Consider the following 19588-nt stretch of genomic DNA (forward strand, 5'->3'; position numbering starts at 1 on the left):
AGCAGAAAGCTACCTGATAAAAGAGATGAAATAACCCAGCAAAGAAGAAAGTAAAGGTAAATCAGCATTACTGTATTAAAGGGATAAAAAGCTAAACACAATACTGTGATTCTCAAATGTAAGACGTAGGGCCCTCTTACATTTATGAAGAACATAAGTGCAACTTGAAGGTGTGGCCAACAGTATAGCTCAGCAACCAGATGTGAGAGATTTAGTAATTAAATATTCACTTCACATATAAGAATAGTGATCATTTAATTTATTCAATTGGATGCCCTACATATATTACATCTAAATCTTTGCCTGCAACTATAAACAGATACGTTACAATAATTCATTCACTCAAAATATATTAAATGAGTTCTACTATGTACTAAGCAAGTAAACAAGACATGTTTTAGAGATTTCCATAAAAATTTTTAAGTGCTGGTTATTTCCAGCACTTAAAATTCGGCTACCTGAATCACTTATTCCCACCCTACCCCTCAAAGTTCAAGTAGCACAGGTTTCACTTGATATGATACATATATATATATACCACCACATTTATTTACATCACATTTCTTTATATGTATCTTTCCAGTTCACTAAATTATCAGATGATATAACTATATCTGACCTAAACTCTGTAAGCACTCCATAACATGAAAATAGTTCAGTGTGCCTTATGGATCATTCAAGTACCATATGATAATAACATGGAAAAAAAAAAAAAAAGAACTTTAAAAATCCTTATATAAAGAGGTGTCATAAAAATAGCTCTAAATGGAACATATTACTTCTCAATTTATATAACTCCACTTCAGCTAAATTAGTTCTCTGTACAAGAGTAAAAAGATATCAATTCTAAATATAGCATATGATACTATTTTCATCAACCCAAGGAAAGCACTAAAGTGGGTCAAGCATTTTCCTATCATAGTTTCTTAATTTGAATTAAAAAATAGGAACCGGCACTTATTTCTCACAGTTAAGGAATGCTACAACAAAACATAAAGCAAACAGCTGCCAAAGCTACATGTCTCATTTTGGGGGACGGGTGGCATGTGATTTAAATAAATAAGCAGAGGTTTTAGAAGTATGAGGCTTGAAAGAGGTTCATAAAACATCCCAAGGGTTCAACACCCTGATTTTATAACAAGAGATTAAATGTTATGTATAGTGGCATTAACAAACTCTAATTTAAAGAACAATCCCATATGGTCCTTTTTCCTAAATAAAATTATTAGTTACACTTAATCAATGAGTTTACCGAACAACATTAGAGTGAAAAAATTCTGGAAAGAATAAAAAGGATGAACAAGCTGTTCAAATGGGATTAAGTGCAAAGAAGTTCCAAAATGAACATGGGAAAGCAGCTTTTTAAGTTAGAAATTACTTCTGAAATTTAAAGCAGTGCTTTCCAATCACCATCAATCTTTACTTGAAATATAAAAACCAAAGAAATGTAAATGGATTGTAGAGGAATCCAAACCCCACCCACTTGTCACCCTTCCCTTCTGCATGATGCTCCCTGAAGCAGCTCCTCAGAAGAGCTTGGCAATCACTGAATTGAAGGATTCAGACTCAGCTACCAAGCACTTGTATCTGTTTCAGGAGCAAGCTACGCTATGTCTTGTCAGGAGCGTTCGAGTTCAAATGAATAAAGTGTTGATTTATACTTATTAAGTATAGTGAGACTGAATGAGTACTGACTTGAAATTTAAGAAATCTGAGTTCTAACTGGTCCATTCAATTTTTTTCTATGGCTGGTTAACCCTGGGCAAATCACAACCTCCCTAGGCCTTGATTTTCTCATTTTTACAATAAGGACAATTGAACTGGTTGGTGATTTCTATGTTCTCTTCCAGTTCATTACCAAAGGTAATAGTCTGTGGCACCTTTAGTCTGTAGAACTCTTATCAGTCTGACGTCTAGAGCAGGAGACAAAAAGTTTTTAAAATATGAAGGCAGGTGGAGTTCCAGGGAAGATGGCAGAACAGGGAGCTCCAAGACTCACTCCTCCCCAAAACAACTATTAAACAGGGAGGAACTGTCTGAAACAACTTCTTTGAAATTCCAGAGGCCAGGAGAACACTCTACAGCATCCAGGAAGAGGTGGATAAATTATGGGTGGGGGGGATAGGGCGGGGAAGAGAAGAGACAGAGAGAAGATGACCTGCAACAGCAGAGGCTGGAGCAATGCTGCCACAAGCCAACAGGCACCAAGGATTGCTGGCAACCTCCAGAAGCTACGAGAAGCCAGGAAAATCCGCCCCTGTAGTGTTCAGAGGGAGCACGATCCTGCTGACACCTTGATTTTGGACTTCTGTCCTCCAGAACTGGGAGAGAATAAATTTGTTTAGTTTACATATTTACAGTCTGTCTCTTTCTGACCTCTCACTGGAATGTAAGCTCCTCGAGAATAAGATTTCTAACAGTCCTAACACTGCTGTATCCCCAAAGCTTAAGAATGCTGCCTCAAGTACAGAGGGGGCACAATAAATACCTGCTGACAGACTTATCCCTATTGTGGTTTTGAATCCACAGTGGCTAATATGTAGGAAGTACTCAATAACTGTTTGGTAAATGAAAGCAATTTGCTAACTGGACATTTTTCCATTACATACCTTTCATAATGAATTTCAATAAAAGATATAAATTTACCAAAGCTAAATCCATACTTACTACTGAGCAATGGCTAGTTGATAAGGATTCATTCTCTGGTAGCAGCAATAGTGATTTCATATTTTCACTGTCTGTATAATCCACAGGCCGCAGACCAAATATGTTACTGGGAAAATAAGTACAGATAGGTTTAAGTAAGTAAAATGTGAATTTATTCTTAACTAAATGGAACCATTTTTCAACTTCCTTAATATACACTATTAACTAAAAGAAACAACTCTGAATTCATATAAGATAAAAGGATCAAGTATTTCAATTAGATACTACACTATAATGGAGTATTTTTAATTGAATATATTGTTACTTATACAAGAATTTTTCACAACTCATTATTCTTCTATATTCATCTTTATATTTTAAAATATGGCTTGATAATCATCAATCCCTAAGGGCGAGGTACTCTCAACTGCAAATAAAAACTGCAAATAAAAACTATTGGAGGTTTGATAAGTCTGTATAAACAATCACAGAAACTAGACAAATTTGATGGGCATTTGGATTCACTAGAAGGAAAACTATGCCACAGGACAAACAATATAATAAAGCAGTGAACTTTTAAAATTAATTTTAATGTGTATCTACACTCCTATCTATAATAATCACAGTCACCACAGCACAAGCTAGTACGGTTCAGAGAACAATTTGATACAGGCTTCTCAGCAGTTACTAATTCACGAGTCATAAGAAGTTACACTGCAAAAGAACTTAGATCAATGAACAGCCCCATTATTTTACAGACAAGGAAACAAAGAATTTCCAATGACTTGACTAGGTTGCATTTTCCTTTTTCATTCTAAAAATATTCAATACTGTTTACCATTACTCTTCCATTTCTAAGAAAATTTTTAAAACTATATGACCCTTGCTCTACTACGACCTTCCCATTTCCTCAAATAATGGTTCAAAAATATGATTTTAATACATTTTATTATGGTAGTAAGCTTTCTAAAATGAGCACAGTTCTTTTATGTTTTATGATTTTTTAAACCATGGTATATCCAAACAATGACCATTAAAGTTCATGTGAAAAAGCAACATGTTTAAATAGAATATAAAATGATATACATGGTACAATACCAATTTTGTAAAACTGTGTTGCATATATAAAAAAAGATCCAGAAAGAAATCATGGGAAACACAGGAGAAGAGGGAGGAAGGTGTCAGCTCTGTTTAAGGTTGCTTAGGAGATGAGGGCCATAAGCATCCACTGGATTAGGATAAAAAATGAACCATAGCAAATTTTTCTCTAATGACTATTATTCAAGACTATCAGATTCAGTCTCTCTTTCTTCTTTGAACAGTGCTGGATATAAACAGACATGCTTCTATTTTCAAATTTCCCTTTATGCCCAGGCTCAATAATGGATAACCTTTCTCTGGCAACAAGTCTTCCTCCAGCCAAGGTACAATACAGTTGATTGTGTTTCAGCATTCTGATTTATAGCAAAGTGACACAAATCGCTGTGCTAAAATTTGGGTCTTCCCAAATCCACATATATTCAGAGCAGACAAGCTCTTAGGTTATTTCAAAAGGTAGCTGAGCACATCCACTTTACCTGATACTTGTCAGTTTCTTTCTCTAAATTATTATGCCCATGTAACAAATACACAATCTCCTCACACATACATGGTGTATGACAATCAAAAAATAAAAATCTGAGTTGAAAAATGAATATGCACTTGAAAAGCTACCAAGTGCCAAAATAAGCTAACAAAAAAACTACCATACTACTATACCACCAAAAAAAACACTTAAGAACTTTTTAATAAAGACAAACTTAGATTTTACCCCTCAAAGAAATAAAACGTAATACCTAATCAAATGCACCTTAACGCATAGGAATTGGATGATACAGCACAGTTATTGTTGGGGATTGAATTACATCCTCACAAAAGGCATGTGCAGGTCCCAATAGCTGGTCCTCTGGGTATGAACCATTTGTAAATAGGACTTCAAAGATGTTATTAGTTAAGGTGTGCCCAAACTGAATGATAGTGGGCCTTAATCCAGCAAGGCTGAAGTCTTATAGGACAAGGAACATAGACCTAAGAGAGAAGCCATTGGGATAAGCCAGAAGCTGGAAGTCAATAGAAACCAGAGGAGAAGACACCATGTGCACTGCCATGTGATGGAAAAACCAAGAAACCCCCAAAAGGCTGTTGGCCAGTGAGAAGTTACTAACCCTGGGAGGAAGCAAGCCTTCTGGCCTCTGAAACCATGAGCCAATAAATTCCCATTGCTAAGACAGTCCATTGTATGATATTTACTTTAGCAGCTAGGAATCTAAAACTGATATTCACACCAATACAAATAAAAGGCCACCAGGACAAGACGAAACCATGTTAAATGAAAGCACTTCTTAAAGTGCCCCACCAGCCAGTATGGACTTTAAACACAAAATAACCAATAAAACAATAGTCTGAACCAGTAATATGCTTTTACCTTCTACAGAACTGATTCATAAAACAACTAGCAGGATTCTAACTTACACTTAGGGTCCGCTTATGCAAAACTTACTATCTCATACGGCCTTTAAACATATGGTTTCTCCACTTGGATTATGGATGGCTTCTGGTTATAAATAGTCCACTGAATTCTTAGCCCTCCTGTACTGCTAATGAAATGGAGAATGGCACATTACAAATGCTACAGATTGAAAGATAATCAGTTAAGCCTCAGTCCTGCATCATGGGAGATGGAGCATACTAAACCTTGTCATGTTGTTTCTGCTCTGTCATGGACTGTTGGAATTTGAAATTAGACACAAGTTTAAATGTGACACCTACAAAAAACCATAGCAAGAAAAGATGAGGCATTTGTGATATTTCTCCTTCATTATTGGGCAAAAAAAAAATCATAAAACTTTTTCTTCCATGCAGATACATTTGAATGGACTATCACATTTCTTACAGACTTACTAATTGTGTGAAAAATCAGTTTAAAATGCACATAATTACATTTATTCCTTTTTAAGAAAATAGATGATACATGTAGGAAAAGTGTTGTCACACACATCAAGGATTATCAATGTGACTGATTACTAATTAAAGACAGCGATAAGTCAGTTATTCCCCATCATTACATAGAAAGGAGTTTTTGTTTTTGTTTCTTTTTCTTAGTTTTACTGCAAAATCATAGTTGCAGTGTAGACATCAATAATAATTTAACTTGAAATTTTACTGGAATGGATTACTAAGGGAATTATAGAATGATCTCTCCTAAATGGACTTAAATATAGGATGTTCTCTGTTTTCTAGCATGATTTAAAATAAAGGCTCAACACTTAAAGTAGGTATTTTGGAGGGATGTTAAGAAAAAAAAATTATCCTTGCCTGCGATCTTACTGAGGGCAAATACTCATTTTAAACAAAGAAGTATCAAACTGATAAACTATACCATAGTATAAGTAATGAGGTGAAATGTAAGAAGGGTTTCAAAGGAGGTGAAGAACAGACAATGGCAAACAAAATGGCCTTGAACCCAGGACTAGAAATTATAGAGTGTGGACAGCCTATGGAGGGAATGAGCATGGTGATTGCTGAAATAGACGGAATTGATGGGAAAAAAGCCTCCCATTGAGGATAAAGAGCCTAAACACTGTATGCTACTGTGTAGAGCCAAATACAATACAATGTCTTAAGGAAGTTACTAGGGTTAGTAGAATGGAGTACTTCAGAGACACAAAATGGATGAAATAATCAGGTACAAAGCAATGGGCGTTAGGGACATAGTGTGCAGTTGTGTAAATGGAAAAGCATATGTGTCTATCAATTAAATTATATGGGTCAATGTAATACCAATATTATTGTTATACTTTACATTGAATCTTAAAGATTTTACATTTCCTTATTACTGAAACCTTTATATCATAATTGACCAAGAGGACATCTATTTCATACTGATTTTTTTCCTGTTCCTTCACAACACAGGATTAGCATCAAATTTTACAAGTTTTTTTCCCGTCTAACATCTTTCTGCCCAACCATTCCTTTACCTGTGATTTTAAATCATAATTCTGAAAATATGATTCATATAAAACTTTTGAAGAAATGATTAAATATTTTAAATTTACTTACAGAAGACAGAAGTGTTCGTAAATTGTTGCTTTTTGCTATTTAAGAGATACTAAGAAATTCTGGTGAGCTGTTTCTACTGACATAGGTTGCTGTATTTCTACATAAACAGGGATATTTCTATTAATACATATATACAATATATACATATTTCAGAGCTTGCAATAATTTAATTCACATAGATATAAAACATAAGCAGAATATGTGTACATATATGCAACAGAAAAGTTAAAAACATCACTTGGTAATCAATCTGGCAAATATTCATTCATTCATTGACTTTTTGGTTTTTATTTTTTAACATACGAAGCATTCTTTTTAGATCCTAAAGAACCAATGGGATAAAAGGTAGTTTCTGTCCTCAGCTCAGTGAGGCAAAGCAGAGGGAAGCACGTAGGGAATGACTTAGAAGTCTGGCAAAGTCTCCCAGACTTGAAAGGGAGAAAGGGGAAAAGGGCTAGAAAAGTAGAATAAGAGTATCCCAGCAAAAAAGAAAAGTTTCTGTGAAGGTCTTGAAGTGAGAAAGCATGGCAAATTCGAAAAACCAAAAAGAAGGAGGAAGGGGGAAGGAGAGAGGAGGGAGGGAGGGAGGGAGGGAAAGAGAAAAGGAGGGAGAAAGACAAGAGGGAGGAAAGAGAAGAAATCCCAGATGAAGGAGTATTCTGGTGATATAAAGCTGTGGCCAGGTCATACAGGAACTAGTAGGGCATGTTCAAGAACTGGACTTTTTCCCAAGGGCAATAAGAACCTGAACAGCTCCCTTAATGGTTTTAAGAAGAAGGGATGGCATCAGTACAGCATAATAATTAAGAGCTAGGGTTATGGAATTAGACTGCCTAAGTTTGAACTCTAGTTCTGCCAATCCATAGTTACGTGACTTTGGACAAGTTACTTAACCTTCCTCTGTTTCCTCATCTCTAAAATAAAGATAATACAATAATACAACCTATTTTATAGGATTGTTACAAAGACTAAATGAACTAATACACCAAAAGCATGTGGAAGAATGTCTGGCAGATAGTAACAGCTCAATAATTATTACCTACACAGTAACAGCTCAATATTGTTAGCTATTAATATTAACAGATTTGCATTTTTGGAAGATAAATGCAGAATGAAGATGAGGGGACATTATCTGGAGACTATTAACCTCTTACCTTCATTTATCCCAATTTTATGACACAATTCATGCAGGCTTTGAGTGATAATTTGGATGATTACCAAGGAAAAAATAGAAGTCTGTTTTCTTAACTTTAAAATGGGAGTAGACTGTTATTTTCCTGTATGATCCAATTTAAAGATAAAGTATCAACCAGATGACTCTGAAAATCCTTTTCTTCACAAGGATTCTTTTGATCACTATGACTGATGGAAAAAAAAAATATTTATCAAATAGTTAAACTGTGGTGTTTAATTTTTTAGTTTCACCATAGTTCAAAGTTTAGTATAACTCTTTACTGTTCTTTTCCCCTCAAGAATGATCTGGCTGATACCTGCCTAGACAGTGCCCCAAATGAGTTTCATCATTAATAAAAGGAGGGGTGGGGGGGGGAGAAATTTTCACTTGCACATATAGATCATCTAAAACCAAACATATGTGCAAAAAGGCATTTTTTTTCTTACCAATGCTAAACCTATCATGCATGACAGGGCACCTAAATAGTCCATGGATGAAATCCTTTATGAACAACTATGAAATTGCAACCCGTATTATTTAATATTTCAAGTCACTTGGCTTGCTGTGAAGTAAGAAAGAACACAGGCATTTGAGAGAGCTACAAATCTTTTTAAAGCTATAAAACAAATTATCTCTGGTGTAGGATACTGATTTTTAAAAAATCAACTAGACCAGTGGGACAATTAATAGGTCCAGTGATCCATAAAATATTTTCAACTAAAGAGTTTTACGTCCTGCCAAGGATAACTCTGTTAATGGCAGACCAAGTACAAAATCCTAAATCCTACAAATCTGAACAAAAAGCACACGATATTCCTTATATACACAAAAACTCATCCTGATATATCTGATACCAAGAGGTTCCTTGGTTCACACTGGAATGTACAAAAAGTAGTGGGGAAGAGGGAGAGCCAATGAGGTTTCAAACAGTTATCAATACAAATATCCTCAGGCAACTAAGAATTATGGAACATACAAATCTTTTTCTCAATATTTGAGGTTAAAACAAAACTAATTTTCCCCCTTTGGTAATGGACTCCTATTTTACCTCACAGGAGGTAAATTCCTCATGTAAAAATAAGTAAATTCAGAATTGAATGAATTAATGTTGTACTTAAATGCAAGATGCATTTTAAAAAATGCCCAAGTTTGCATGGCAAAGGCTCATAGCACATCATACATCATCCTAAGTAAAATGTGACTTAAAAATAGTAAAGTATTAGAATATTAAAATTAATTCAAAACAAAAGATAAAATAGACATGTGACTTCCCACTGTACACATATTCCCTCCACAATCATAAAGAGTTAGGGCCTCCAAAACCTTACAGGAAGGAAATTCATAGCTGGAGAACACAGCCTTTATGGAGTATTTGAAAATAGGGTTAGGAAACTTCACTAGTGAACCTCTGAAAGTCCCTATATTTTTTAAATTAAATAATGTAGATGACAAATAAAATACATCCAAGATATTTTAAACTATTACTGTATGTGGTTAATTTCTAGTTAACATGCCTTGATTTATAAGGTTTCATGATTTCCCTTTACAAGCATTCAGTAAGATGCTTTTAAATTCACTTGACTTTGCAGTAGATGCCAGCATTCTGTTCTTTCTTTTCCTATGCCCGGTCTTCCATAACATTCGAGGCCTAATTAAATGACTTTGTTGACTGTCCTCATTTCCTGAACTACAAAAAAGCTCTTGTTTTTCATTTTACCAATTACTGCTTAAAAGATCGTTCTTGGGCTTAGTGCTGGTTTTAAGCTTTACGTACCCCAGAAAAGGCCATGTTCTTTTAATTCATTCTTGTGGGTGCAGATCTATTGGGTGGGACCTTATGATTAGGTTGCTCCAATTAGTTGTAACACACCCAGTTCAGGGTGGATCTTAATACTTTACTGGAGTCCTTTAGGAGAGGATCAAGGACAGAAAAAAGCCAGAGAGTTCAGAGAAAGAGAGGAACACACACAGAGACCGAAAGAGCCACTGAAGCCAGAATATGAAAGCAATGAAACCCGGGAAAGAAGGACCAGCAGATGCTGGCCATGTGCCTTCCCATGTGACAGAGGTGTCCCAGGTGCCAGCAGCCTTTCTTTAGGGAAGGTACCCTCTTGTTGATGCCTTAATTTGGACATTTTCATGGCCTTAGAATTGTAAAATTGTAAGCTAATAAAGCCCTTTTGTAAAAGTCAACCCATTTCTGATATATTGCATTTTGGCAGCTTTAGCAAACCAAACAGATCTTCTCTCCAATATTTGAGCTTATGTGGTCCTATTCATGACAACTTAATATCAAAACACATCAGAATACAGAACTTTCTAACCTGGATCCCTTAGCTCTCTTACACAAGCGTCCCTCTTTCCTCAAGACACCCAAGAATAGTTCTAAGGTGGATTTTCTTTTTTCCTGTTTCTTTTTCTATCTCCCAAGTCTTCACTACAAAAATTTTAACTCCTCTCTATATTTTGCTTTATCCCCAACTGGAATAATTCAAACTAAAATTTTTACAGTAGCAGAAAAGGTATAAAGAGAAAATATACTAAATGTTGAGTAATAAGAATCTTGAGGACATAGGTCTTTGTAATACTTTCAATAAAACTCCATCAACCCTCACTTCCTTATGTCTAAAGTGCGATGACAATCAATGGATATAATGTGGGTACTAGAGCTACAAGCTTACTTCAGCTTGTAAGGCCCTAAAGTAGGTGAAAACAAAGGCAATTTTTTTATCATTCACTACACAAAGACTACCATACCATAACATTTTACTAAAAAAAAAAAATAAAGGAAGGCTTGAAGTAATATGGGTTTTAAATATTCTGATATACATACAGATGTTGAAATATAGTAGGAACAGTGTTTTCTCACAGATCCCTTTTCGTTGTTATGCCCTTCATGCATCTCTGCCTAAAATCACATCATCAGATAAAACTGCAAAATAAACAAAGTTTGTTCTTATAGTTTGGATAAGATAAACTCAATGGGGTAGCAAAAAGTTGATCTTTTTAGTACCTTTAATTCTACTATTAATGCATTTGTATTTCAGAGGGATAGCTACCAATAACAAATTGAAGAGGTCACTAAAAACTATACAATAAATTAATTATCAGAATAGATAACGCCATGCAGGGGTGGGGGTGGGAAGTTTATTTCTGTAAGATACTTCCGTTCATGATCGAGAACATCCTAATTAGTTTTAAGAAGCTACTAATATTATGATATTAAAATCTGAAGACAAAAATAAAGATAAAACCACGAGTCATTCTAGTTTATAATTATATGTGAAAAATCCTAAATAAAATTATAACAAGCCAATTTGTTTAGAAAATACACAAAATAAACACTACAGGCAAGTTAAGTTTATCCCAGGAATGCAAAAGTGGTTTAATATTTAAAAATTTATAATATCAACGGGATAAAACTATAAGATCAACTCAGTATAAGCTGAAAAATCATTTAATAAAATAAACTACAGTCTTGTTAAGAAACAGTAAATTGAGAACTAGAAGGACAATCTCAAACCTACAGTCAATATTGTAAAAAGTTGAGAACAAAACAAGCAAGCCAACTGTCATTATTTTGTTACTGTTGAAGTTTTGATAAATGTAGTAAGACATGGGAACAGAAATAAAACAGAAACAGAAGTTAATAAATGACAATTATATCTTTAGAATTAGGGTCTGGCTAGGTAGAACAGAAATATACAAGAATTAAAAGCTTTGCTATATATCAGTAGAACCCTAACAGAACATCTCATTTACTATAGCAACAAAGGAATGAAATATCTAGAATAATCTTAATATATATATGTAGACACATACATGTATAAAAATAAGATTAAAAATGGAAAAATTTACTAAGATATATGTAACAGAGGATTAAATAAATGGAGGAACATAATATGTTTCAGAATGAAAAATCAGCTTTATTAATCCATTATAATCCACACACTTACACAATTTCAGTCAAAATCCTAATAGGGTATTTTGGAAACATGACAAAATAAATTAAACTTCACCTGAAGGACTAAACTGATAAAAATAGCTAAGCCCTCCTCCCCAACTACTATCACTATTTTAATTCAGACTCTCATCACTCCTCCCCTGGATTTTTGGACACACGTCTTAACTGAGTTCCCTAACCAGTATGGAGAAAGTTTTCAATTAAAAATTTAAACCTTTTAGCACACAAGGCTTTTCATGATTTCATGATTCTTTCCCACTTCCTCTGGCTTCTTCTTTCATCACTGCCCCCACCCTTCACTCCAGTCTTATATTACTAACTGAAGTTCCTAGAACTGAAAGAATATGCCATCTGGCATAAGCATCTATCATCTCCTCTTCCTGAAAAGTCTATCCCCCTATTCTTTTTCCTTCTTCAAAACTCAGTTGGAGTGCTACTTCTTCCAGACAAACTGTCATAACTTCTTCCAGTCTTATTTAAAGCCTCTACTCTACATTCACATAGAATTCTGGGCACTGCTCTATGAAGGTATGTAGCACACTGTTCTTTAATCAGTGATTTAACTGTCTGTTTACTTCTACTAGAATATAACCAAATAAAGAGAACAACTTGGGAGATGATGAAATGAAAGTAGTGGTGGCAGGAGTATAGAAAACTTATCAGAACTTCATTGGAGGCCCAGGAAAGGAAGGTACCTAGGTAAAAAGAAGGCTTCAAACTATAAGATAATGAGAAGATCACCAAATGTCTGTTCTAGAGCTGAAGGATGCCATTTAGATATTTAGAGTAAGCAAACAGTCTATATATATATATATATATATATATACACATATATATATATATATTTATATATAGAGGATTTCAATTAAAAGGGAGGGACAGAAGATGAACATTTGCTCTCTGTGGCTCTCACCCTGCGCCCAGGGATAGGAAGAATCTAGTCCTGGTCAGTGAGAGTTTAATCAAGAGTGAAGACATGTAACAGGTAGAGGAAGAAAAAGAAAACATGCTTGACAATTCTGATTCCAGAGTCGGAGATAGTAATAGCTCAAAACGAGTAACAGCTTAAGAGCTTCAGGAAAAAAAGGAGGGTGAGGGAATAAGGGGCCCCGATAGTCTCTGTATCCCAGGCCCCCTTCCCACGTTGCCACCTGAAGAACTGGAGGAAGACACAGGAGTGAATTCCATTTGTTCTTACCTATCAGTACTTAACTCTCAAACACAATATACAGAACACTGGCAGAGAGAAAGACAGACCTTAAAAGCATTAAGAATTTAGGAATTACTTTGGGTAGTTATGACACCACAAAACATAAGATACTATGGATGCCCACTTGGGCAAGAGACCAAGAATTCTGCCCAGGGAACTGACATTTACTCTGTCAGCTACAAGGAACCAGTTTATCACCCTAGAAAAGGTAGAGGCTAGGGAGACATGAGACATTTTCTTAAGACTTACAGTGAGGTTGAAGGCAGAGGGAGGCAATTCTTGTTGTCATCTTATCTGACCCTTTATCAGAAGAGAGCAAAGATCTACCATCTCTTCATTCGAACACTTACAAACTCACGGTACAAATAAATGTAAGTACAGACTCTGACAGGCATTTGGCAGGGCCTGGGGGAGCAGATGTGGTACCTGATCCACACAGCTTACAATCTGATGAGAAGATAATAAGTAAAGAAGTAAATATAAAACCACCTAAGCACCATATACACAACTGATGAATTCGGCAGTCAAAAGGAAATAATATGTAAGATGAAACTCAGAGTATTAGAATTTAGCCAGGAAAAACGAATGTTCCACTGAGAAGGACAACAATGTATAAAGGCTATAAGGTAAAAGCACCTGGCATGTTTTAAAGAAATAAAAACTCAAAAAGGACAGAGCAAAGAGGGGTGGAGCAAGATGGCAAAGTGGTGAAGTGTGGAACATACTTATTCCTCTAGGGTAGATGGTAAATAGCCAGGAACTGTATGGAACAATTGTTTTGGAGATATCTGTGACAGGACGCACATCGTACACCATTCTGGAATGGGTGGAATGGCTGAGATCGCAGCGAAGAACTTAAGCTTCCCCCAGAGGCATGGCAGACTGTCCTGGAGCTGGTTCTCCCAAGGAAAAAGAAACAACATGTGCTGGAAGCAAAGAGGGGGCTCAACAAGGCCCCAAGTGCAGAATTAATTAACAAATTTGAACAGGTGAATAAAAGCTTTGAGCACAGATAAATCAAGAGTAAGAACAAAAGGAACCAGGAGGTTTCCGCCCAGCAGAAAGGAGGTGGGGCTAACAACAACAACAACAAAACAGATTTTTAGAGTTGGAGGAGTTCAGAACACTGGAAAAGGGCTGAGCTCCAAGAAAAAGGGGCACATAGAAATGGGTACCAACTCCAGCTCTTGTATGAAAACCTAGGGAGCTGGGGTCAGGTTCTGAAAAGGACTTTTTTTTCTTTTCTTTCTCTCCCAACTCTTCATTTTTTTACTTTTCAATAGCTCATTAGACCTGCTATAAATCTCAGGCTTCAGCACTGCCCCAGGCAACGGTGGAATGAAAGTTGTCTGAGTGTAACGAGTCACGTGAAGGAGATAATTTCCTAAAGGACTTATCTTTAAATGGACTATACTGGGACTGACAAAACTTGGGGGCTGGGGAAAGGCTTTGAACAGGGATTTCTTTTTTCTTTTTTTCCCCTCTTTTTAAAAACTATACTACGTAGTTCATTAAAGAAAGCCTCAGATATTTGAAATTGGCAGTAGTACCCAGGCAAAGGCAGAGCTAAGACAGATCTGAGAAATAAAACAATCAGTCTAGTGGGGGAAATAATTCCCTAAGGGGCATAACTTCCACAAGACAAGGGGGAAAGAGCCCAGCTAAAGTGGTGGCTCTTCTTCAGAGAACCCCAGGGGCTGGATAACAGAAAGAGCTTGAGTCAGCCATGCCCCTGGCAGGGACAGGGTGTGCAGAGAATTAAATGTACTGCACCTCTTTACACTGGTGGGGAGCAGCAGGCTGACAAGCACCATCTTCTGGACAGGATAGGAAAAGCATAGAGTCTAGAGGCTTCAAAGGAGGCTCTAACAAACTGTGGGGTCTCATTGTCAGAGAAACATGATATGGAATACACCCTCCTCCTGAGAACTGGGCCAGTCTGGACTGGGAAAACCTGATTTGGGTCAATCATATCTGGGGAGACCCTCTCACAAAAAGGTTACATAGAAGCAGAGCAAAAACCAGAAAAACAAGAGCTGAAAAATTCTGATCAACTAAAAAGAAGCTATGTCAGAAGTCTAGAATAAGTTGAACTGAAGGTCAAAGAACAAACAGAAAACAAAGCCAACCAACAAGAAAAGCCAATGCAAAAGAGTGAAAACGAGCTCCCGAATAAACTAATCAAGAAAATCAGATGCCTAGACAGCTAAAAATAATAAGCCATACTAGGAAACATGAAAATATGGACCAGTCAAAGTAACAAACTAACACTCAACTGACATAAAGGAATTGAAACAACTAATCAGTGATGTTCAAACAAATCTAAATCAAATCAATGAGCTGAAAGAAAATGTGGCAAAAGAGACAAAGGATATGAAGAAGACACTGGATGACCATAAAGAAGCATTTCTAAGCTTGAAAAACCAAATGGCAGAACTTATGGGAACAGAAGGCACAATTAAAGAGATGAAAAACACAATGGAGACATACAATAGATTTGAAGAGGCAGAAGGATCAGTGAGCTAGAGACAGATCATCTGAAATCATACATACAAAAGAACAGACAGGGAAAAGAATGCAAAAATACAAGCAGAGTCTTAGCGAACTGAATGATGACATGAAGCACATGATATACATGCTATGGGTGTCCCAGGAGAAGAAAAGGGAAAAGGGGCAGAAAGAATAATAGAAGAAATAATCACTGAAAATTTTTCCAACTCTCATGAAAGACATAAAATTAAAGATTCAAGAAGTGCAGCATAGCCCAAACAGAAAAGATCCGAACAGACCTACTGCAAGACACTTACTGATAAGTTTGTAGATGTCAAAGACAAAGAGAGAATTCTGAAAGCAGCAAGAGAAAAGCAATCTATCACATACAAGAGAAGCTCGATAAGACTATGTACAGATTTCTCTGCAGAAACCATGGAGGCGAGAAGGCAGTAGTATGATAAATTTAAGACACTAAAAGAGAAAAACTGCCAGCCAATAATTCTATATCTGGCAAAACTGTCCTTCAAAATGAGGGAGAGATTCAAATATTTTCAGACAAACAGACACTGAGAGAGTTTGTGAATAAGAGACCTGCTCTACAAGAAACACTAAAGGGAGTGCTACAGGCTGATAGGAAAAGAGAGGAGAAAGAGGTTTGGAGAAGAGTGTAGAAATAAATGAAGACTATCAGGAAGGGTGAAGCCGTCCTTCCTAAAGCCAATCTCCAGCTGCTCTGCCCTAGGCTAAGTGGCATATGGGAAGCCAAAGAGGACAAGAAAAGATGAACTGATTTAGGGAACGAGTGTAGGAGAGACAGAAAAAAATAAGATGACATATAAAATCCAAAAGACAAAATGGGAGGATAAAGTACTGCCCCTACAGTAGTAACACTAAATGTTAATGGAAAAAACTCCCCAATAAAAAGACACAGATTGGCAGAATGGATGAAAAAACAGGACCCACCTATTTGCTGTCTACAAGAAACTCACTTAAGACACAAGGGCAAAAACAGGTTGAAAAAAGATAGTTCATACAAACAACAACCAGAAAAGAGCAGGTGTAGCTACATATTAATATCAGACAAATTAGACTTCAAATGTAAAATAATTTAAAAAGACAAAGAAGGAAACTATATTTAATAAAAGGGACAATTCATCAAGAAGACATAACAATCAAATATTTTTGCACTGCCCCAAAATAACATGAGGCGAACACCAAGAACTCTGACAGGAGAACTAGATACCTCTACAATAACAGTTGGAGACTTCAAGACACTGCTGTCATCAATGGATAGAACATCTAGACAGAGGATCAATAAGGAAACAGATGTTGAATTACATGATAAATGAATTAGACTTACCAGACATTTATAGAACACAGCAGCAGAATACACATTTTTCTTAAGTGCTTATGGATCATTCTCTAGGATAGACCAAATTTTGCATCACAAAGCAAGTCTCAATAAATTTAAAATTGTTGACATTAAAACACTTTCTTGGATCATAATGGAATGAAGTTGTAATTCAATAACAGGCAGAAGATCAGAAAATTCACAAATATATGGAGGCTACACAACATACTCTTAAAACAACCAGTGAGTAAAAGAAAAAATTACAAGAGAAATTAGTAAATATCTTGATGCAAATGAAAATACAACTTGTCAAAACTTATGGGATGCAGCAAAGGTGGTGCTGAGAAGGAAATTTATTGCCCTAACACCTATATTAAAAGAGAAGAGCAAAAATTGAGGAATTAACTGTTCAGAAGGAAGAACTAGGGAAAGAACAGCAAACTAACCCAAAAGCAAACAGAAGGAAAGAAATAACAAAGACTAGAGCAGAAATAAATGAAATTGAGAACATGAAAATAATAAGAGAATCAACAAAACCTGAAGTTGGTTCTTCGAGAAAATCAATAAAATTGATGGACCCTTAGGGTTAACAACAATGAGAGAGAGAGAGAGAGAGAGAGAAAGCAGATGCAAATAAATAGAATCAGAAATGGGAAAGAGGACATAACTATTGACCTTGCAGAAATAAAGGGGATAATGAGAGGATAATACAAGCAACTATATGCTAATAAACTAGACAACTTAGACAAAATGGACAACTTCTTAGAAAAGCATCAACAACCAACACTGACTCAAGAAGAAACAGACAACCTCAACAAACCAATCACAAGAAAAGAGACTGAGTCAGTCATCAAAAAGCAAGCAAAAAAGAAAGGCCCAGGACCAAATGGATTCATAAGTGAATGCTACGAAGCACTGAAGAAAGAATTAGTACCAATCCTGCTCAAACTCTTCAAAAAAATGAAGAGTAGGAAAAAGTACCTAACTCATTTTAACAATCAATTTAAATTTTAAATTTATTGAGACTTGCTTTGTGATGCAACATTTGGTCTATCCTAGAGAATGATCCATAAGCACTAACTCATTGTATGAAGACAACATAACCCTAATACCAAAATCAGACAAAGATACTAGAAAAAAAGAAAATTATAAACTGATCTCTTTAATGAATATAGATGCAAAATTCCTCCACAAAATACTTGCAAATCGAATCTAGCAAGAGATTAAAAGAATTATACACCATGACCAAGTGAGATTTATTCCAGGTATACAAGGCTGGTTCAACAGAAGAAAATCAATTAATGTAATACACCACACCAATGAATCAAAGCAGAATAACCACATGATAATCTTGATCAATGCAGAAAAGGCATCTGACAAAACTGAACATCCTTTCTTGATGAAAACATCCAAAAAGATAGGAGTAGAAGGGACCTTCCTCAATATAATAAAGGCAATCTATGAAAAACCCACAGTTAACATCATATTCAATGTGGAAAGACTGACAGCTTTCCCTCTAAGATCAGGAACAAAACAGCGATGCCCATTGTCACCACTTTATTCAACATTATGCTGGAAGTTTTAGCTAGAGCAATTAAGCAAGAAAAAGAAATAAAAGGCATCTAAATTGGAGAGGAAGAAACAAAACTTTCATTGTTTGCAGATGACATGATCCTGTATGTAAAAAATCTGAAAAAATCTACAGCAAGGCTACTAGAGCTAATCAATGAATACAGCAAAGTGGCAGGTACAAAATCATCATGCCAAAATCAGTAGGGTTCCTATACACAAGTAATGAGCAATAGGAGGAGGAAATCAAGAAAAAAATTCCATTTACAATACCCACCAAAAGAGTCAAGTATTTAGGAATAAACTTAATGAAGGCCACAAAAGACCTATACTCTGAAAACTAAAAGAAAACTGCTAAAAGAAATCCAACGGGATCTTAAAAAAAAAGGAAGAACATACCATGTTCATGGATTAGAAGACTAAATATAGTTAAGATGTCCATTCCACCTAAACTGATTTATAGATTCAACACAATACCAGTTAAAATCCCAACAACTTACAATGCAAAAATTGAAAAATCAATAACCAAATTTACTCAGAAGGCCAGGGTGCCCTGGATAGCTAAAATTATCTTGAGAAAGAACAATGAAGTGGGAGATCTCATACAACCTGGCTTTAAAGCATATTAGAAAGCTACAGTGGTCAAAACAGCATGGTACTGGCATAAAGAAAGATATACAGACCAATGGAATTACATTGAGTGTTCAGAAATAGATGGTGTCATCTATGGACAACTGATTTTTGATAAGGCAGTCAAGCCAATGCAACTGAGACAGAGCAGCCTCTTCAATAAATGGTGTTTGAGAACTGGATATCTATATCCAAAGAATGAAAGAGAACTCTACCTCACACCTTACACAAAAATTAACTTGAAATCGATCAAAGACCTAAACATTAGCACTAAGACCATAAAACTTTTAGAAGAAAATGTAGGGCAATATCTTAAAGATCTTGTGATAGGAAGTGGTTTCCTATACCTTACACCCAAAGCACAAGCAATGAAAGAAGAATTAGATAAAAGGGGTCTACTCAAAACTAAACACTTTTGTACATCAAAGGATTTTGTCAGAAAAGTAAAAAGGC

The 19588-nt window shown here is 35.7% G+C and overlaps 1 protein-coding gene across 7 annotated transcripts in view; it reads right to left on the reverse strand.

Moving 5' to 3' along the window:
* Positions 1 to 19588, reverse strand: part of BARD1 (BRCA1 associated RING domain 1) — a 102112-nt gene that overhangs the window by 14341 nt on the left and 68183 nt on the right. For all 7 annotated transcript variants that reach the window (XM_037850128.1, XM_037850129.1, XM_037850134.1 and 4 more), the window contains one exon: positions 2668 to 2773. In XM_037850128.1, the coding sequence (XP_037706056.1) occupies positions 2668 to 2773 (106 nt within the window). The remainder of the gene's footprint in view (positions 1 to 2667; positions 2774 to 19588) is intronic.

This window comes from Choloepus didactylus, chromosome 9 (genome assembly GCF_015220235.1).
Source record: "Choloepus didactylus isolate mChoDid1 chromosome 9, mChoDid1.pri, whole genome shotgun sequence".
NCBI classification, from domain to species: domain Eukaryota; kingdom Metazoa; phylum Chordata; class Mammalia; order Pilosa; family Megalonychidae; genus Choloepus; species Choloepus didactylus.